This window comes from Molothrus ater, chromosome 8 (genome assembly GCF_012460135.2).
Source record: "Molothrus ater isolate BHLD 08-10-18 breed brown headed cowbird chromosome 8, BPBGC_Mater_1.1, whole genome shotgun sequence".
NCBI lineage: Eukaryota > Metazoa > Chordata > Aves > Passeriformes > Icteridae > Molothrus > Molothrus ater.
The window spans coordinates 6,543,817-6,566,796 of NC_050485.2; the positions used below are offsets into that span (position 1 = coordinate 6,543,817).

At 40.4% G+C, this 22,980-nt stretch overlaps 1 protein-coding gene across 3 annotated transcripts in view; it reads right to left on the reverse strand.

The window, feature by feature from the left end:
* ARID5B (AT-rich interaction domain 5B) overlaps window positions 1–22,980 on the reverse strand; it is a 115,145-nt gene that overhangs the window by 36,186 nt on the left and 55,979 nt on the right. For all 3 annotated transcript variants that reach the window (XM_036385577.2, XM_036385578.2, XM_036385575.2), the window contains one exon: window positions 285–397. In XM_036385577.2, coding sequence (XP_036241470.1) covers window positions 285–397 — 113 coding nt within the window. The remainder of the gene's footprint in view (window positions 1–284; window positions 398–22,980) is intronic.

Below are 22,980 nucleotides of genomic sequence, written 5' to 3' on the forward strand. Positions count from 1 at the left end.
TTTGTGTGTCACAGAATGTGAAAACTAACACTAGATGCCAAGAAAGCTTAAGCACTACCAGTTACCAACAAGCTGATAGCATTAGGTTGTTAGGTGATTATAATTGCTGGTAACTTTGAACACAGGCATGATTTAAAGTGAAAAATAAAACTATTGAAAAAATTAAGTTTACCTCCCCAAGAAAATAAGTTACACTCTAAATGTGAAACCGCATGCTGGGAAACAAAGGCAGGGTTGTATCTAAAACAGAAGAGTGCCGAAAAGAGTATTATTAAGTGATTTACCTTGGCAACAGCTTTGCTTTCAGAATTATTGTTGGAATCCTTAATGCCATTTAATGAATCTCTTCTCTGTGGGCATGGCTTCTTTTTGCGCGGTCTGCCTTTAAGATTTGGTGCTGAAAATTAATGGAGAACACTTTGAGCACATTGTCTTATACTGGATTCTTAACTTTGAGCACATTGAGCACATTGTCTTCTTACTGGATTTATGCCAAAAGCATAATAAATAATTCCACTACAATCACTCACAGAAATGTACACATCTGTCTACAGTAAATGCTTATTATGAGATTCTCATCCTCTATGGGTTACATCTTGACACACTATACGTTTTTATAGAATATCCCCCAAGGCTAATCTATTCTACTTTCACATAACTAATTAATATTAAGTCAAACACTGGTCTCCCAAGGAATCAGAGAGAAAGCACAAATATTTCTCCCTGGTACAAAAAAGAACAGAATTTAATATTAACAGGCAACTTTAATCACCCTGCTGCCTTTATTTCTAATCTTCAAGCAAGAGTACTAACTGCTATTTCCAACTTTGGGAAACATCTGGCACTGGAAATGCTCTGAAATATTGAAATTCCTTACAGCTCCAAGAAATGTTTATATATCCTGTCAGTCTTGTCAAAGTTTTTCTAAAAAAGTTTAAGAAAAAAATAAAAAAATTACCCCTGAGTCTTGAAAGGGATCAAAAAAAAACCCCTTAACAACCAGTTCTGGAAGTTGACAAGTACTGAAATAAGTGATTGATTGTTTCATAAGGGTTACATACCACACATACAAATTAACGTGAATCACTTTCAGTTTTGTCCAATTCTTAAGATAAAACAGCTCTGAAATAACACAGTGACTAAATCCTAGCTGTGCTGAGCCATACGAGGAATGGGATATGGATCATCATAAAAAATATCACACTCATCTTTCAATAGTGCTATTACCACATAAATTATGATCATATATAGAAATAATAGATGCAGCAGATGTTTGCTCATTATTACATGTCCCCTCTGCTTTCAGATTTAAAAAGCAGCCTTGGACTACTATGGCAACATTTAAAATGATAAACAATCATTAACTAATGACTGTACCGAATAAGATAATTTCCTTTAAACCTTTAATTTTTAGGTAACCATTGTTTTCCTTACTTAAAGGGATGATTAGAACAATGTCAGAAATCTAAACATCACAAACCTCTTGAGTGTCTTCTAATTGTTTCTAATCTTTCATTTGTTACACAGTAAGCCAGTGGTTTCAGGACATTTTACATTTTAATTAGTTTGCAAACACAATAAAGGGTGCTAATTTGATTTTATAGTTTGAGTAGCACTTTCATATTTGGTCTGTTCCGAGAAAAAGAAAAGCTTTGGGTTTAAAATAAAAAGATCCTTTTTCTTCCCCCAGCGCTGGTGTAAGGTAAAAAAAAAATCTATATGTGTATGAGTATATATATATATATATATGCGTGTGCATATGGGAGTAAGTCCATATTTGTGTCTATCTAAAAATACACATATCTCCCCACAGAAATATCTCCATTTATCTCCAGTGAAGCACATTCTGCTTATTGAAAAGTACTGCAGAAAGCAATTCTGAAATTGTCATCTGAGGCTAACATGCAAAATCAAACAAAGAGAGAAAGAAATTATTACCCATTCCAGTCGACAAACATCTGCCTGATTTATATCTGAACTCATGAATGCTACAGCATGTGACTGCACACCACGTCGCTGGGAGTCTCGACGTGGTGTGGATGTCAGTCTCACACAAAACGAGCGCTGCGAGTGTTTGCTCCGTGCTTACAAATCCCCTCCCCCAGCGGCTCCATTACTCATCCAAACAGAGATGAGCGGCTCGGCGGGAGCGTGGGATGAGCTCCGAGGGCTCCAGCGCCGGCTGCCAGCTCTGGCCACGCCGCCCTGCCTTATTTATAAACCCCGCTCAAGCTTTGATGTCTTCCTGATGCCTACAGGGATTTTTCTGGCACACGACCTGGATGGGACGGAGCAGATCCTTAGCCACGGTCTGCCTCAGCAGTCACTAAGTTCTTTAAAAAGGTACTGAAGGAAACAGAAATGTTCCCTCAATTTACTACACTTTGGCACACATATAAAAAGATTAACCTTTGAATGAAAGGGTCCCCAGGCCTGGCCCAACCAATGGCCAAAGAGGGATGTGGCTGAGCTACCATGAAATATACTTGCATGTGAGTTATTCGTCCTTTCTTTTGTTCCTTCATTCCGTTCTTACTTTTTAACAAATAAAGGAACTAGTTCAAGGCTCAGTGTTTTTCAAACACACTTGTTATCCTGAGTTTTGGCACTGTACTTTGCATCACACTATAAAGCACTGCTAATGTTTTGCTAAAAGCTTTAACAGCAAGAAGGCATTTGTTCCTGAATTCCAGGTATACTGAGCTTGCATATAAACACTGTTTGAATTGGAGCTTTCCACGGCAGAACTGGCACAAACCCACTATGAAATGGGGTATTTGCATTCTCCCTGTGGCTCAGGAGCTGCAGCAGGGAAGGTCTGTCTGCAGCACACACAAGGACCATGCCACACGCCCCATGGTATGGTTTTAAATCACCTAATGCCACTCCACATCTGACACACAACAAAAAAGCAGCAACAGGAATTATTATGAGAAGAGAAGGTCCTGGCATGTAATATCTACTCTGAAAAAAAGACAACATTTGACATAGTCCCAAGTCACACTTGAAACAAAGTCATTAATATTTGCTCCCTAAACCATTATAAATAAACACATTATTTGAAGATTATTGCATTTCAGTGACATTCGTTTTGTTCGTGTGAGCAAGGAAATATGACTAGGACAGAAGAAAGAACTTACAAGTCACATTCATGTTTCAATTTTGTCATCTTTTGTTTAATTTTTGACATATTCATGAGCACACTGCAAGTGTCTTGAATTTGTTATTCATGATTATTTTAAAGCAATTTTTTACATTTTGTGGCTTAGTCACATTCAGTTTTCCTGATGATGTTGGATGTTCAGTATGTACTGGACAGCTAAGTGAGTATCCTATAGATTTTCTTCTGTTTTCTAGTGGAGAAGGACTTCTGGCATGACTACCTAAGAATATCCAAAATGATTCACTTTCTTCATGTGTTTGTGCATATGGCTTTCAAATTCATCTTCTGAAAGCATTTGTGGCAGTGAGGCCTGATAATTTACACATTCCCAGAAGGCGAGAGCATAAGCAAAGAAAATTGAAGTAAAAAAATGAATAAATAAGTACAGAAAAAAGTTTGCGTTATTTACCACCTCTTCGGCGTGAGTGCTTGTAACAGGAGCACGAGAGAGACAACACAGTACCAGTAAAAAAACCTCCTTTCCTGTGTAATTGACAACGTGATTGCCTTTGGCCAATGTGTGGTGTTTTCCCACTCCTTGTACCTGCTGAATCCTGGCAAACCTTTCAGGTGTGGCCAGGTAGAACACAGCCAGCAGCAAAATGCACACAAGTACCAGTGAACATTCCTTGGGCCTGGAGGAGTCCCCAGATTGTGGCTGGGCTCTGTATTGCCAAAACACCAGCAATGCCCTACATTGCAGTTTTTACTGCAAACTGCTACACCTGAGAGGTTAAATGCAAAGCCTGTGTAATGCACAGCATGAGTTAGCTTATCTGTAGATGAAGACTGGCAAATCTTTGCTGTTTAAACATATCCCAATAAGAAGATGCTTCCAAAGCCTCTTCTTGCACAAGCTGCCTACAAACTCCAGCAACAAGGACAATTCAGAGGCATCTGTGCAGAGAAATAAAGACCAGGAATCACTGATAAGCTCAGCTGTAGGCTCTGACCCACCAAGAGAACCACACAGAAAAAAGAGGAGCTCAAGGCTAATGCTGCTCACTAGCTAGCTGTTTCCTCCAAGCCAGAAGTTCTTTCTGTTCATGGAGCCAAGAAAAAGCATCACTGCTCAAAAATTACCTCTTCCCCTGCAGCACTCTCACCAGTCTGTGCAAACATCAGGATATTGTAGGTGATTGGGATAGGCCAGAAGGAGAGGGAGAGGGGAGCTACCCTGTTCACTTGCTCAGAAAATTCACTAAGGTTGTGGCTACTGTTCTCTACCACCCTCAGTTGTTCAACTTTCACAGACACTGCCTGCTCAGCAGGACACGAGAAAAAGGAGAATTTCCACACCTCACTGCCTAGAAGAAGTCCCACCAGGTCTGGTTTTACCCCAAGAAAGGCAAGTTCTATGCAGGGGAAAGATAAATACCCAAAAGCGGGAGCTGCCAAAATCAACCATGACCATTAACACTGTTTACAATGGAAAAACATGGGCTGCCACAACAAGACAGCACATTCACCTGCCACCTTCTTTTCCTATGTGTCCAGGATGGGGAAGTAATTACAGGGCTTACCATCTCCCTGTTATCAGGTCAGCCTCACCTGAGCTACATCCACACCGATAATGCCATGAATAAATAAAGAAATAATGGCTGTTGTTATGGGGTACCTGAATTTAGCAGGTCACTTACTGTAAAATGACCTCTTTTTTAGAGTTTGATTATCATTGGAGGTCCAGGGAGTTCAACCCTCCCAATAACACTGTTCCCTACATTCACATACTCTGGCTGATACAGAAGATTTGTTGTTATAGGGAGGGTGTTAAAAAAAAATAGTGGCCTTCACAGAGCTGAGGTCAAGCTATGCTGGCACTTTGTCAAAATCAGTGGTGTAGCCAAGAGTTTTTAATGAGCCTGGAATGCATTACCTCATTTTTCATACCTGGATCACTTACTCATGTTGAGCCCAAAATAACCTTGGACCTTGCTGGCTGCTCAGCAAACCATGTAAGTAAACAAGTACTGTACTCATGCCTAAAACATGTATCTTTTAATTGCTTGCTCCACATTTCTTACTCTAGAGCACATCTAAGCTGTAATGCCCATGATCAAAGTTCTGGCCTTTCCAGGCCTCTCTGACCCGGGTAACTATTTCCTGATACAACTTTTGATTCTGGCCTGCTGATACTCCAGTTTCTCAGACACACTTCAAAAGTAGGAGAAAAAAAGGAAAAGAAAAAAAAAAAGGAAAAGAAGGCCATTGCCATATTTTGCTGAGGAATGTACTCAGCTAATAGACTTACAACTTACACTGCCAATGAGATTCTTCTGGCTGCTGGCTGTTTTCTGTGACTATGTTTTGTGGAAAGATTAAGGAAGAACAACAGCATACTTGCCAACTGCAAAAATCAATTAAAAAAATAAAATCAACGGAGCTTCTAAAATCTCCATAGCCATCAACAAAGAAGGGCCAGCAGAAGATCTGGGTCTACATTTAGGGTGGGCTCACAGAGTCAGGTGAGCTCTAAATGTAGAGCTGGGAGTGCACCAGAGGGAGGTTATCACAAATCAGGATTCAAGTGGGGCAGTGGAAGTTGCAAGATGTGAATAAACAGGGATGAACAGTGGTGCTGGATTCAGAAGAGGCAAAAGGCAGTGGCAGCACAGCTGCCAAATGCATCCACAGCCATTCTTCCCTGAAGGACACCTTGCACAGTGTCCCCTCACAGAATCCTCCTGTGCTGTGCCAGTCCTTCACATGTCTTCTGCACTAAAGCTGTGACACCAGAATCCTTGGCCCTAAGCTGCAAGACCATCAGTACATACAGAACAGATCAGGAGATCTCTGCCTTTGTGGCAGGTGAAAATGGCCGAATGTGTCAGATCCCAGAGCTATTCATGAGTCAGGTGCCAAATAGAAGCTAGAGGTGGCATATGGAGGTGCCTGGCCATCAAAGTCAAGGTGAGAAGAATGGCCCCAGATCTCCACAAAATCCATGAACTGACCATGCCTGTTAGCAGGTGGCAAACAGCTGGTTGCTGAGGACATCCCTAATGCAGCCTGGCAAAAGTCAGCTCTTGGCTGAAAAACATGGTTACATGTTGCACCTTTTAAAATGTAATGAATAGAAAGTTAACAGGTTTAATGGCTTTAACACTTACCCCTCTAGGGGACTTCCAGCATTCTGCAATATCTGGACGTTGAGAAAAGGATATTGCTGTGTTTAAGCATGGTCTCAAAAACTGTTCAAAGCTTAGTTATTCTTGCATATTTTGTGGAGTCCCAGCTGCTTCCTTGATTTCCCCATCACCACCATCTCCTTATTTTATCTCCATCCCCTCATTCCCTTTTCTGCATTTTGACTTCGGGCCTTCACATTTAATTTATTTTCCTTTCACCCCTGAAAGTTTATTTAAAAGCTTTTGCCTCCAGGAAACATGGTCCAAAAATGAGGGCTTGGGGCATTTATTGCCCAGGCATGCTGAGCTGATGAAGAGAAGCAGCAAGCTGTAAGTAACCTAATATTGCATCGAAAGGGTAGAAATTAAAGTGCCTGGAAAAGAAAGCAAAATATCAGTCTAGGCTAAAAAAACCCCAGACCTGTGTTTAGGAAACAACAGTATCAATTCAATTTGGGGAAGGTCTCAACAGGATCCTAAGTACACCTATGGAAGTCAGTGATGAGCACCTACCAACAACTCAAGCCCTCACCAAGCTGTGGAGGTCACACAGCCTCTCTTGTGCACACACACATCCCTCACGCTTGCTCAAGCTGACATGAAACAACCTGAATATCAAAAATATTTTTACTAGGCTTTTTCTAAATGAAAACACTTGTTTATTCCTTTCTTTACAAGTGAACATGCCAGGCCTGACCTGGAAATGCCCGAGCACAGCAGTGAACAACCTTGCAGGAAACATTAAGGAATCACGCTGCTTTCTAACCCACATGGAGAAAGAGTGGACTTGTGTAGCCATTTCTGAAAGTTTTGTTTTGGAAATGAGATATCCCATGCTCCATGTGGGGAAAATCAATTTGCTACCTCTCTAAAGAAAACATTCCCCATTTGGAAATAAGTGAAACAGACACTTCCTTGTGTGGATTAATGTGGAGACATATGACTTGCTGCAGACTGTTGTTTTGACCCCCCTCCTGACCAGACAATCTCTGAAGAAAGCAAAATGCTAGTATTTTTCATGAGTTACAGTTCAGACTAGCATTGCTGTTAACAGAAAATTTAGAGGCACCACAAACATCAGGTTGGTGAATTTTGAAAAATTAATGTTTCATTTTTCCATGGAAGATGGAGATAAGGTTCAGGATGAGGCTTGGAGTCTCTTTTTCTTCATTTCAGCATCGTTGGATATTAAGACTTTTCCTTGATCGGGAGTTCTTTATGTCCTGCTGACTAACGTGCATTTAAAAAAAATGGAAAAAAGTTTTGTTTTTTTTTTTTTTCCTGGACAAAACCTAAGTATGTGCTGGAAATTATGAAGTGCAGTAAATCGAAATGGAAAGCTGAAGATTTCAGAGAAAAATCTATGCTTGACAAGTACATGACATTCAAGTAGACCTTAGAGCAAATTAAAATAATAGTAACAAAAAAATTCGATGTAGGCCTATTACTGGCTACATTTGATAGGACTATTACTAATGATTCAAAAAGAGGCAGAGGTGTTTGGTAAATATTTGTTCCATACTTGCAAAGAAGCCAGATGATATGCTTGCAAAAGAATATAATTAAAGCCAGTCAATTGACTTGGTTTTACAGAAACCAGATCTTAAAACAACAGAAAAGAAAAACAAACAAAGTACCTTATTTTACACTTTGAAACTATAAGCTTGGTTAGAGAAACTAGCTGCACACATGGAACTTACCTGCATTCAGTAAGACAGCTGATTTAATATTAGATAATACTTTGATTAAAAAACAGCACTACATAATTTTATTCAAGTGTATATTGAATGGATTAAGAACTGGCTAAATGTAGGCATCAGTGGGGAATTTCTACCAAATGAAAAGATTTCTCGTGGGATTCCACAGGGGCTGCTCCTAACCTTTTAAGTATTACAAATTTCATCAGTGAAATAAATATAAAGCCCCTGACAGTTACATTCACACTGACACAAGGACTGGCACAGTGCTAAAACTGACTCATACAAATGAGTAATCAGAAGGAAAACAGACCAGGAAAACACAATGCTCCTCAATACAGCTCCAGCATGAAACCTGCAAACAGGGATTAGAGGTCCTATTGACCAAGCCAAGGGTGACTGCTCATAGGCCACTCCCCACTGGAAATTCAACATATGCTGATAGGAAGATGCTGTGGCCAACGCTGATAGGAAGATCTGCCTTCAGGGAGGTCTGAATAACTCAAACTGTGCTGGGTTTGAGCAAAAATGACAGAGCAGTCACTTTACCAGGTAACAGGAGCGCCTCAAAGGTGAGAAAAAGCTGGCACACAGGAGTGAGGAGGCATAACCAGGCATGCCCAGGCACTGCAGTCCCCATACCTGATCCAGTGCCAGAATATGGAGGCATGTGTATAACCAGCTTTCTCAAGGCCTTTGGGAAAAGCCTGAGCCAGACACAAGCTGGTGTGCAGGAAGTAAGAGATGAATTTGAGGGTCTGGAGGGTTGAGGTATCAGACAGGGGCTGGGTGTCCCTCTCTCAGGCTGCTGCCAGGAGAGCCTGGCCGCTGCGGGCGGCTGTGGCAGCCTGGCTGGCTGCACCACCAGGCGTCCAGCTGTCTGGCTCTGGTCCTTGCTCAAACAGCTGTTTCCCTTCTCCTTTAGAAAAAAGGTGGTGAACTGGATGAAAGAGTTTGCCAGCAATTTTGGCTGATGAGCCACTACTTGGGGTTCATACCAGATTAGATGACTCAGTGGTTCTTCTGGTGAGAAATTGCATGAATATAAGGATCAAACACAGTGAAGTACTAAGCAATGCAGGACAAGGAACATGAAGGGCTGCAGACTTAATTCAGCAAAGTACATGCCTAACTCGTAAAGACCTGGAGCACACAAGGATGTCTGATGACTTAACTGGGGCTAGCCACAGCTTTGACCCTGCATTAAGCATAGAACACAACCAAGCCAGCGTGGCTCTCTCTGCCACTTATGGGAATGATGCATTCAAGCCCTGAACATAGAAATCTTCCTATCTCATCATGAAACACCCTGTGCTTGGGCAGCATCACAGGATCAGACATGGGTTCATCAAATTTCCCTTTCCCTCAGAAATCCGCAGTCAATCTCCAGCCCCAAAACCCTCCATCCCCAAAGGTCACCTCCTGGGAAGCTGCACCCACAGACAGGGGCTTCAGTTTCTGTTGGAGGGTCAGAGCAACACTCAAGAAGTGTAGGCCTGACTTCTCAAAAAAAAAAAAAAAAAAAAAAAAAAAGCAAGCAAAGAAAGGAAAGTGAGCAAATGAGCAGGTTCTAACAGATTATGTAATAGCCAAGACAAAGGCAATGCAAACATGGCAAGAAGAAGTGAAAATGCACAGCAAAGCCATGTAAGTCAGCCTGTCTGATCGAAACTCATCAGAACACTCAGGGCAGACCTCCCATTAGAGGGCTGTAGAAAATAGAAGGCAAATCTTAGGGCAGCTTTCCTCACAACGTTTCTTTTTCTCTCCAGTAAAAGGCAGCGTTTGTGTAATTGCTGTCTAGCAGAGTCAGCAGTACCCAATGGAGACATGACCTACATACCTCAGAAATACAACAGGAACGTAACCAGTCATATCCACGTAGAGAGATGGATGAGATGGACTAATTGACTGATGGACATTGTGCACGAATATAAACAGGCAGAAATCCATGCCAGAAGGATAAAATGGACAGTTTCCAAGACCTTGCTTTTGGGAATAACAACGCCAGGTAGGAAGCAATGATCATCAAGTTGTGCACAATGTGAAAGTGACAAACATATTATTTAAATAATCTCTTGCATTTCTGATTTGTAACTGATTATATAAGATTTTTTTTGTGAGAATATTATAATTTCCTTTCCTTTTTTTTTCCTTTGCACTTGATCATTCTACTGCAAAGTAATCAAAATTTGTTATTGCATAATCAACCTGCATGAAGATATTAGTAAAGTGACAAGCAGAAACTACCGAGTAAGCTCTCCCCTTTGATGCCTACATTCAGCTGCTACCACAACAATTACACAAGGCATTAGGTGGAGGCAGGAGCAGCAGCCACAGCCTAAGCCCTGTGCTCATTCACATCTCTGGGTCATCACCAACTTCACTTGCAGCACTTGGCTTGCCAGGCCCCCCCACCACAGTGCACAGAGTCAGCAAAGTGTTCAGAGAGAACTCCACTTCTGCAGAGAGCTTGGGAACAAAGCCTTGGCACCCTGCGAGATCTGGGTGACATGGGGTGTTATTGCTGAGGTACAGAGGGGACGCTGCCCAGCACTGCTGAGCACAGGAAAGGATCTGCACTTTTTCACCCATAAAACACAGAAGTGGAGCTCTGGCAATTTTGTCAGATTGTGTATAGGCAGCTACGGAATCCGTACAAGTCCCAAAACATCCCAAAAATGGTGGTTTTAAAGTCCTGATTGTAAGATCATGTGCCCAGTTTAAATGAGTGCAAACCCCATGGACTTGGTGTAATCATCCCAAACATCAACACAAACAAAACTGATCCCATCTCTTCATCTTGGCCCCAGCAAATCTCTAGCACTCAAAAATCCAAATAAAACTGAGCTGTATTCATAAATTTATCTGAGCAGGGCAGGGTTTAAACTAAATATGCAGTCAGTTGTGCAATATTCTTCCGTAGTCAATACTGGTTCTTAGGAAATTATCTGAGTGAATTAAGTGGAAGACTATTAAACAATTTACACACTTCCTTGTGTTTCAGATGTCTAATTATAGCTGTGTTTGTCTCTCCCCGCAGAACTGTTGTATACCACATGGTATGCATATTTCAGCATCCAGCATTATTAACTCATGACCGACTGTCAGTTGATCATTATCTAACACATGGGGTCTGCAAAAAAAGCCTTATTTGGGCAAGAGCAGGCTCCGGACTCACTCCCGCTGCATTTCCCCCAGAAGAACTTCAGTTGGATTATTATCTACTGTCAATGGAAACTCCGAGCTTACTTATGTGAAATCTGCAGACAGGAAAATAAATCCTCACTGAGTTTAAACAGTTGATATTAAAACCATCTCCAGCTCGGCTGGTTTAAAGAAAACTCTCAGTTGCCCTCTAGTGTCCCCCTGCTGCCACGCCAAGCAGCCTGCCCGCCACAGCCAAGGTCACACAATTTAACCTGATTTCACGACGGCAGATTTGCTATTTGCCTAATATTTTGCACAAAAGGGCGAGGGGGGGATGCTTTCCCCCCGCCTGGAAATTTCAGGGCTCCGGCCCAGGAAGCCCAGAGCTTGCATAATGTTTACAGCTGTAACTGAGGCGCATGACACACGGGTTTTATGAGTGAGAATCTCTGAAATCGCTCTGTGTGCTGCACTCCATAAAGTTCATTCATAACTAAAAATAGACTAATGTACAAACTGATTTAGCATTATACTGAAGCCTAAGGAACATAGGGAGTCTGCAGAATTCCCTAATATGGAAGAGAAGCTGAGTTTTCAAAAGCAGCAGTTTATTTGTTTCTGAAAATGGACAACATATGTGAAAGATTTAATATACAGAACCAGGTGTATATATAGCCTAGATCTTCATATGTGCCTATTTTCATGCTATATAAAGACTTTATACAGCCTGAAACTATAGATTTAATAATAGATTACTAAATTAAGTCTGCACAATCACTTCATAAAATAAATAATTTCAATTTAAAATACAGCTGAAGGGTTTGGACAATTTCCTGCATAATAGAGGCCCATCCCTGAAATGTAAATACCACCAGTATTAAAATAAGTCAATCAGGCACATCACAAAAAAAAAAAAAAAGGTACATGAAAACAAATGCATTTTCCAGTCTATTTTAAGTAAGGATGCCAAACCTCTATTTTATTTGAATGTTGCTTTGATACATTACTACTGGCTTTTTCTTTTTTTTTTCCCAAATGTCCTCTTCTTCCTAAGAGGAATCCAGGGCTGACTAAGTCTTAACATTTTGAAAACAGCAAACCATCAGGGTTTTGTAACAAGAATTATTCACTGCCTTCCTGTGTACTGTCAGCATTCTTAAAATAATGTTACTATAAAATTAAACAGTGTGCTCTTCAGAAACACATGACGTTGCTTGCTCTGTTTTTTTAACTGTAATTGTGCAATTTTAAAATTCTCTTCTTTCTCAATGCCTTCTCCCCAAACAAATACCTTTGATAGTTATAAGGTTACAAAAACAGTTGACTTTTTTTTTTTTTAACTTACAGGGCACCTATGATATTATTGACTGATTACACAGTAAAAATGACAAACATTACTTTATTTGGTATATATCCTAAGTTAATTGTAAGGCCTTCTCTCCTTAATTTGACAAGACTGAAATATCACAAGAAGTACATATGGCAATTCAGAAAATATAATCAGGGAAAAGGCGAAATGAACATTTCAGAAGACAAATGATTTGATTTGCATAAGCAGATATTTGTAAGGCTCCGCCTTTCTCTACTGCCTGAACAGCACTTTCCATTTCTCTTGCTCTCACTTTCACAGCATAGTTCACAAGCACAGTAATTTCACTTTCCACCCCAAAGCGTTGCCCCAATTGGTAAGAGGAGCTTTTTTCCAACAGCAGCCAGCGATGCTGTGGACACTGAAGAGGTGACACTGTGCATCCAGGCAAGGAGGTGGCAAGGAGGTGCAGGAACCCTGACCCAAGTGGGTCCAGCCATTTGTGCTGCTGCAGCACCCCCACTTTTCAGAGGAAGGTTGTGTCTCAGCTTCAACTTATGCCAGAGCCCAAAAATACTGGAAATGCCACTAAAATAATTAATGGGGTAGTACAGTCCTAGCACCACCTGGCCACGTTAGGGATCACCTGCCCCTAGACATGTCTCTCAGGGACAGAGTGGGACCCCTGGAAATCCACTGCCCCCTTTGGAAATCCACTGCAGACTGGTCTCTTGCTCTCTTAAATCTCTTGCATTTAAGTTTTTTCTAGAAGTCTCCCCATCAGCCATGACCTGAAGCTACTTTGTTTAGGAAATCTGACAAAGTGACATGGGTAGCCAAACCTACATATCTGATTTTAAACAGATAAAAATAGCACCAAGACAAATCATCACCTCTTCTGGATTTCCAAGTACACTATTAAGTAAGACTTGGACTTCAGCTAAGGTGAATATGAAGATTCATTGTCCCAGGAGATAAATATTGACTGAGGAAAAGCAAAGGTCAAATTGGTCAATATTTATTCAAGAAACTCTAAATCTTGATGCAGTGTAACATACACTCAGAATGTCTTCATCAGCTGTCTCTGGAGATCTTTTCATTACAACTAAATACTACAGAAGGATCTTCTCCCCTCCAAAATTCATATGTAAAAAAACTTCAGAAACTCAAACACACCAACTGCAAATAGGAAGCTTCCTGTGCCAATGGCCTCAGCAAAAGGACGTGTTGATTTGCAAATGCTATCTGCCCAGTCTGCATGCCAAAATTCAGCAGCCCTGAACTCTGAAGATGTGAACAACAAAAACTTTCTGACTCATTGCATGGCAATATTTCAGACTACCACAAACAGAATTTCTTCTTTGGTGAGGACTAATGCGACCCCTTCTTCCTCTGTCTCAAGTATCTGTAAATTAGGACTGAAATTTTATCTCTGGTTTCTAGTTCACATAAAGATTTACCTTGGTACAATGCTAAATAAGAGTTTTGGAGGGGTTATGGTCCTATTATTTATTGTGGCAAGTGTGTTAGTCCTATTATTTATCTAAGGTTTCAAGATTACTGCCTGCCTTCTAAAGGTTTTCTGCATGTTATTTTTGTCTGAAGCCACAGTGCTATGGACTCTTTTCCATACAACAGCACTGTTGAAAGCAAAAATTCCAGGAAATTTGTAGAAGCTGATTTTTCTGAGGATGCATTATGAAGAAAGACACTTGCATCCTCTGGATTTTCAATGAAGTTGTTCCTAGAATTCCCCTTAGCACCTTCACACAGCCCCTCAGCCATTGGGAAGGTTTTAACACCCCTACTCCTGTGTTCATTCAAACAGCCCAGCACAGCTGCTGAACTCCTATTTCTAACCTTTTGTCTTCACTAAACAGTCAAACATAGCGGATTTGTTGCAATCACCATGGAGATCTGTTGGTTTCAAATTAGGCACAAACTGTTTGTTTCCTTTGCTATTTTTATTGTGTTTTGAGCCTATTATGCTCATCCCACCCTGCCCTTTCCTTATCTTACTGACAAGTAAGAAAAACTGGCTTCACTGGGAAGCACAGCCTAGACACAGCCACTCCTGAGCTCCATGGAGGACAGCGATGGTGTCCCTATCTCAACTGCCTTTCCTCACTTTCGCCAACCAGTGAGTCTGCACAAGGTCAGACTACACTGCTGAGATGACAGAAGGGCCAAATGAAGTAAATGCCTGCTAACTGGAAGAAAAATGTGAGCCTTGCTTTGTGCAGCTTCATAGTTGGGCCTACTAGGGTTGGAAGAATTAATATACTCCCTGCAAAAGGGAATGATAGGCAGGGTTTGGTCTCACATGTGCAATGAAATGAATGAACCACCAAGGGCTGGCATGGGAGAAATGGCCCTGGCATGGCAAAGGGAAGCAGGATAGGGATGGGACCATGTGGCAAGGGGGGCAAAGGTGAGGAACTGAAGAAAAGGAGGACTGAAGCAATAGGTACTAGGGAGATGTGCACTTCTGGACTGTTTGGATTACATAGAGAAAGCAGTTAAATCCAGCACTCCCAAGGCAGGTGAAAGTGTCACCAAGAGACACCTGGGCTATTGCAGCCAGACTCTGTGGAGCACCCTCTCACCATGGAAAGGCTCACTGAAAGCATGAAGGAGTTGTTAATTGACTCCCAAGTGAAGTCTCTAACAGAAATTCCTTTGGAGGCTCAGAGAAAGACACAAGGACCGATAGTGCTGAATGTAGGTTTCCCACAGCCCAAGTCAATGGGCTCCCTGTGCCAAAAAATGCAGCAGGCTGGGATCTGACAGTCCCAAAGCTGCGTAAGCCAAATGCAAGCCTTTCCCACAGTTCTGTGACAGGTACACTGCTGCCTTTAAAACAGCATCGAGTCTCCACTCAAACACTTCTCTGCTTCTGCAATCGTATGCAATCCATAATATGGAACTTAAATTAAAATTCAAAGGCCAATTAAAAAAATAAAATCAATGAAATGCTTTTATGAAAGAGAAGATTGATCTGCAGCTTATAACTTCCAGTAATGTAATATTTTAGAACTTTAATAAATAATGCTTTTATCTTGATTGCAAAATAATACCCTGCCATGAAAACACAGAGCAGAGGTAGGAAACTGTTCAACAAGAATTAAAATGTCACACTTTGCACAGAATGGTGCATTACAATTATTGGTGAAACACATTTTTCAAACTTGTTAACACAAAATTAACAATTACATACATCACTTAATTCTATAAGTGCATATCTCTTGAAGTACCCATTAGCCAACCATGCCTAGTTCAGTTTTAATATACATGCAGGCTTTGCAGCACAGAGGGGATGTAACTATGCAGGCGCTGGCACAGTAAACCCTGAAATGGCAAGTGCTATTAAATTGAGATGCAATCACACTGAAAGGGAAACATTAACAAACAGCAGACAATTGAGAAGAAAATACAGGGCGCTTGTGTTCTAATACATGTGCCTCTAAACCTTATATAACTATTCATTGTCTAGTTCATCTGGCCAGGGGCCCCGTTTGCTCCATGCCATTCTATACTAATTTTATAATAATAAACTGTTATACAAGCTTTATACAGTCATGCATATGAAGAGGTTGTGGAAGACATTACATTTGATTATGTTTCTAGCAAAGACACCATCTTGAAATTAAACATAGCCTGGTAGAAGTTTAAAATTATTAAAAAAAAAAAAAACACCCTAGCCAAAACAAACAAAAAAACCCCCAAACAACAACAACCAAAAAGAAAAGAGAAATTAAAGGAAAAGGAAACAAATGCATGCAAACAAATAATTTTAAAACCGCAAACAAACAAAAAAATCCTTTCTAATAGGTTCCTTTCCTCCCCCCTATCACCTCCACACTATGCATGACAGATGAATACCACTCATTCTTGCATTGTATTATATCCCATAATACAATGCAAGAATCTGCATGTTTCTGGACTATGCTCACTGGAAGACAATCAGTGATTTTTGGAAATGCATGGTTTTTTTTAAAATACACTTTATTTTTGTAAAAACAAAGCAAAATGGTTTACAAAGCCAAAAGGAATGCATGAAATAGCTGGGGTTTAAAAACCATGTTATTTTTTGCTTTAGCATGAACCAACATGAACCACTGAGATGCCTTAGTTAAGATTTAGCTGTACCACAAAACATTCGTAGGACAGCAGTTGGAAAACTTGGGGATGAGAGACACAGGACACAAAAACATATACACTACAAACGAGATCCAATCCAGAAAAGTAGTTTCATATTCCACATTTGTCTGTGGAATTGTCTGAGAATTTTCTGCTCAACATTACTTCCAGGTTTATCACAGCAGTTCAAAACTGGCTATATTTAGTCACTGACCAGTGCCAGAAAGCACTACCAGACTATAGGATCATGGCATTTTTTAAGTTTGATATCTCATCAACTATCAAGGCCAGAAATAAAATGCCTGTTATAATCAGAAAGAGTGAAAGCCTCAGAGCCCCAAGATACATGAGCTTTTCAGCTAAGTCACGAGATATCCTAACTGAAAAATCACATTCTGATTATCATTGTGTGCCTGATACTTCCTGACCACCCTCTACATATTTTGATTTCAACGTTTTAACATCTAATCTAAAAAAATCCCATTAAAGCTAGTGAAGCAATGTTTTATGTGGGGGCCCTGAGGCACTTCCACATGCAAATACCACCACCACATACCAAAAGCAGAGTTGGCACTGAAGTGGCACTGAAGCTGATGGGTATAAGAGCAAACCCCAAAAAGCTTTAATGCCAGATTCTGATCTAAATCACAGCACTGTCAATTCAAAGTAATTGACTCCTGTGGATTTACATGAGTAGAAAGGAGATCCTAATCTTGTTCTTAACCTTTACCTTTGAAGTAGAGATGATCATAAATCAGGTTTTCCTGTCCAACAGGAAAATGTCAGAATTTCATAACTTTCTTCAAATCAGGCAGGCAGTCAAAAATGTTCTGAGCAACATTAACAGGCTTTTAAATTTTAACGTGTCTAATGCAAAGAAAACAACTGGAAATACTTATACAGATTAAAACTCTCATCTCAAATGGTTTTGACAAGACAGTGCATTCTGCTGAATGTGGGCTCAAAGCCCTGTGCTTGAACAGTGAGCGCTGAGTTCCCTGAGCTGCAATGGTACAACCACTGTGGAACAGCACCAAAACTCATCTAGAGAAAGGGATGGGTACAGGACATGGCCACACTAGCACCAGCTGTGACAGCACTGGCCCTGAGAATATGTCAACACATGATAAAAACCAATCTTCCAATCCTAGACCAAGCACTTAATTTCAACCTTTCTGATGAAAAAAAAAAAAAAAAAAGAAGAAAGAAAGGGGAAAAAGACCAAAATCCAAACAGACATATAGCAGCTGTGGGCTGTTACTGTGGAAAAGATTTCCATTTCATTTAAAAGGCATCTTCAAGGGCTAAAAAAAGGTATGAAGGACTTGACTCAGTAGAATGGGACAACTTTGTGTGAGGTAAAAGTTATGCCAGAATTAAAATGCAGCCATAAGTGGCAACCAGGGGCAATGAAGGGGTGGAGCCAACCAAGGGGTTTGCCTGGAGCTCAGACCCACAGCCAAATGTTCCTACCAAAGAAAGCAGGAACCTCATGCATTCTCTAGCTGCAGGAATGCAAGACAAGGTGGCAAAACTCTCTTCAGCCACTAAGGAGTGTTTGTTGACTTCCTGTAACCTATTTAACCATTGCTACCTCGCTTTGGTTGAAGCTTCTGAACCTGCAAAAGTCCATCCAACTGCAGCCTCCTGCAACTGCTTCTGGCTGCATGCCCCACCTCATCTCTGCCTTTGACTGATGTGCCAATTGGAGCTTGTGTTTGCTACTTTGGGACTGTCTGATTTTCATGGCTCTGCACGCTTAGAACCAGCCAGGACAGCCCTGATGCCTTCTCCAGCTCACCTGAAATGGGAGCTGATGTTACTGCTCATTCATCTTGGCTGCCTTTGCTCTCCCGAATATTTCTGATGGTTGCTAGGCAACTATTGTTGAATACATGCATGAGGCATTAATTGTATGAGCACTTTAAAAGAGGAAAATTCTTTAAAACTGAGGACATTGCCATACCAAAAATAGGATTTTTCTTTTATGAAGGGCAACACTCGTGGCTGGGAATGTTGAAGGTTTCAGTATGTCAGAGGCCAGATGAGTCACTCAGATTACTCACATGCAGCACAGCACAAAAGCAGCATCTCAGCAGACCTGGCTTTATTATAAAGTTTTATTTTAAATTAAGTGCTTCAGATCTAGTTTTATCTTCTGACTGCTGTCATTGGGATATCACAGTCCACATTTTCATGAAATTAATTGTGTTGGGTCCAGCTGTTGTTACAGTGTTGGAAGGTAGGGAGTGTATCAATTCAGTACCTTCTAAACCAAACATGGCACCAGCAACTACTCCTCTTTGCTACACTTCAAAGAGATGCTGTAGTCTCACTGCTGATCCTAAGTGCTCTGCGCTTCTTACCCATAAATGTGGATTTCATTTTATAGGGTCTTTTTTTCCAAAATACATTCCAATGTCATGATCAAGCTCTAAAGACAGTAAACACAGACTTCCATAAATTGACTTAAACTTCTAAACTAAGCAACTGCAAGGATTTGCAGCTAGGTAATTTTTAGGGGGGGTTGTTTTATAAAAAAAAACATCTCTACCATAACTAAACATTCACAATGTACACATATTCATCTTAATTACAGGCTGCCTTGCAAAACAACCAGCACCGAAAACCCCCTGAAGAACCATCTTTTTTGGCAAATGAGTACAACGATTATGGTTCATTGCAAAATGGGGATGCTATAAAAGAAAGAGGGCAACTATACTGCTAATTTTAAACATGGTATTCTGAGCTAAGAGCTGCTCAGGACCCTGGGAACAACCTTTTCCATTTTGCAAAATTGTGCTCTACCTCTGTGAAAGTTCGTAATGGGACACAGGCTTAGCTCATCACAGTTCAGCTGAGGTTTGTAAGACTTGAAGGTGAAGGGACTTATTTAATCAGGGAAGTGAGAAGTAGAATCATCAACACCTACTCAAAGTAAACATGCCACCCCACAGCAAACAGCTGTTTTACACTGGGAGTTCAACTTCCATTACAGTTGCAAATCCAGAGGGAAACACAGGAGGGTGATGATAGAGCTGGAAGATCGCACCACACCTCTCCGTTGAAGCAGCAGCAGTGTCTGTGAATATCTCTTATGTGAGTAGGATGATCACCATTAGCGTTTTCACATATTCTCTTATCCCTTCTGTGACCTGAAACTGCTAATTTCAAATAAATTCATTCTCTTCTACTATCCGTTTGTTTCTAACACCTTCTTTTTAATTAACATCTCTTTAAAGCTATTGCTAAGTTAAGGTGACCAGAGATGTTTGTGAAGGACCCATCGGGGAAGACTCATGAAGTCTAAATCTGCAGATGATCTTGCAGTGTGTTGCCACACATTTAAATGACACGTTACTGAGTTAGGTTTTCCATTCTTCACCTGAGGAGAGCCCTTTACAGGAGTTACTAAAAGTGGCCTCAAATGGACCTAAAACTCTTCCCGGAGATGATCTCCCGAAAGGAGAGCAGAGGAGCACACTGCCTGATCAGTACTCTGAGGCAGGCAACTGCGCATGGTGGATGGAGCCAGGGATGGAGAACAAAGATGATGTAGGCTGTTAACAGCCCCCTGAGTGGATCAGTGAAGACATTGATGTTTAGCTCCTAACACAACACATTTCCTCCATAATCCTGTTCCTCATTCTCCTGTCCACAGAACAGACACAAAGCTCTGCCTTGTTTAATTAAGAGTGCAAGCAAATTTTTGAAGGTTTGTTTTATTGTATAATGGACACAAGATCTAGCACAGTCTAGCCTTTACTGGCCTGGATGCTATAAACTACATATATTAATGAAGTTACAGTTTTTGAGTCCAGAAGGAATTAGGAGGATATTAGCACCTTGTTTATCTTCTGCAGATAGTGGCTATACAGCTGAATAACTACTGGATGAAGAGTCCTGGACTACAGTATCTCTTCTTTGATTAAGGGTCCTGTCTTTTACAAAGCAGTCTTGATTTAAAGGATTCAAGTAAAAAAGAATCTATGCTACTCCTAGTTAAGTTGTTACCATGGTTAATTACCCCTCGCTGCTACGTAATTGTGCCTTCGTTTCACCATTAATTTATCTGCTTCCACTTTGAAGCATGGGGTCTTGCTATGTGTCTGCCAAATTACAGAGACCTCTACTGCCACAGGTCTCCCATGAAGTACTAACAGAATGATTGGGCCCCTTCTTAGTCTTCTCCCATGTGCACTAACTGGAGCAACATTCTTTAGTCTTTCACTTAGAAGCAAGTCTTCTGAGCCATGAACTGCTTTTTGGGCCCTTCCTTAACCCTGTCCAGTATATGAATATTCTGAAAGGAATCAGAATCAGGTACAAAGGTAAAAGTAGGGAAAAACCTTTCTTCTAAAACACTTCCTGCTCTTCCATGTTCCTCTACAAGCCCATAGTTCAGAATAATACACTTGAGTATTAGTAGTGCAGTTATTCCATGAAATTGTACCACCCTTTCTGCAGCAAGCTATCATCATTTGACTGACTAACCAAAAATGTTAGCTCTTAGGGGGTTGATAATGATTTCCTCTAGCATTAGAGGCAGGAGTAGTAACACCTCTCTATTTTTTCTCTCTGTTCCCTGCTTATTAATCCAAGAAGCAGGTCTGCTCTCTTATTCCAGTCAATTGGTTATCTAGCATTACCCCAAGTAATTTATGCCATTAAGACCAACACAACAGCCCTGAAGCATATGGAAATGCTGCCAGATCACTAGAAGACCAAGACAGACCTGTATCTGAGGCCCAAACTTCAGCTGAAATGTAAGCTATCACCACTTCCCTCACCTTTGGCCCATCATGGACAATATATCAACTAAAAAAATTCACAAAAAAGTCATAATTGCCAATGATAAACCTATACAATAAATCCACGCTACTTCTTTTATTAAAATTTGCCTTCACTTTCAGGACATATATAAAAACAAGGTCCTAGGAAGAAACTACCAGCATCCACTGGCTATAGACACATGCAAAAAGTGATTGCTGAGGTCTCTTAAGCTATTTGTGTAAATGATAAACTAATTGCCTGTGATCCGTTTGATCAGGTTTACAAAGATGCTGACAGATAATGAGAACTTAAACAGCACTATTGTCAATAGAGAGGAAAAAGCCCTACTCTGGATCCCCCTCAATGCCCTCACTTGATTTCAGAGAGAGAAAACTATAGCAAGAATTTTAATGACCCATTTTGCCTCTTTTGCAATTTGATTTAAAAGCAAATTCACAAAATCCCAGCCACGTGGAATTTACATTCTGCAGAAGTCTCACCCACCAGCAATTACTACTGCAGTGTTTAAAATTTTAAAAGAAAACAAACTCAAACCTGAACAAAACATTATTTTTCAATTAATTTTCTTACTCTGATTTCTCTCCACATTGCATCATCTCCCAGTTACTGTGATTTTGCTGAGTGTGCCAGTTTCTTAAATACACAGCTATAAAATGTATGGACTAATTGTTGAGCAGAACTGAAGAGCTATTAAAACTGCAATAGTACAGCACTTCCAATGGTAGTCTATTATTTCTACATGATTGGTTTTGTACAGTCTAACTCATGCAGTGAAACTCTTAGATAAATTAACTCCTTCGTTTTGACATAAACATCAAAGGGAGAATTAAAGGAGAACGAACATTATTTTCTGCTGCTATTTTAGACCTACTGTTCATAACATCCACGAACGTTCCTGGAAAGCTACAAACTATTTAAATTGAGAAGGCCATTTGCTGTTTTATCAAGTCTGTAATACACAAAATTTGGCTTCAAAATGATCTCATTTTCCCATTTCATGTTTCCCTGTCATCTACATGGTAGAGCATGTTTACAGAACTTTATAACTATAATATACAATTCAGTCATTTCTAAACAGCCCTGTAAGAGTAAGTCTGAAATGTACACATTTTAGAGATTACTTAGTGAACACCAAACCCTTTCCCAGCTGTTTTAAATTTTGAATTTCCCAATAAATGAATAACATACTAAAAAAGCAAACAAGATCTGACATTATTTAGTCTAAGTTTCTAAAATGGCATAACATCTGTGGCTAAAAACAATTCTGAATAACTATATTTAACTAGAGCAGTATTCTATTATTCATAGCTCATTTTCCTTACAGACTAGGGGACTTAATGTGGTGTTCAAGCATTTCAAACATTTCTTTTAATTGTTTAGTCCTTCCAAAAGCCAAACTGCTGCAAAAAGGGGGAAAATGTTCACTCATATCTTTTATATATATTCATGTGACCAACCCATGATCTCAGTTAAGTGCCACAACTGTTCATTAACACACATCACAGCCCCCCAGTCAGCACTGCGAGCTTTGAAACCACGCCAGAAGCAGGGGCTCAACAAATGGCACTTTGACCTTTTCACTACTAACTTCAATCTTTA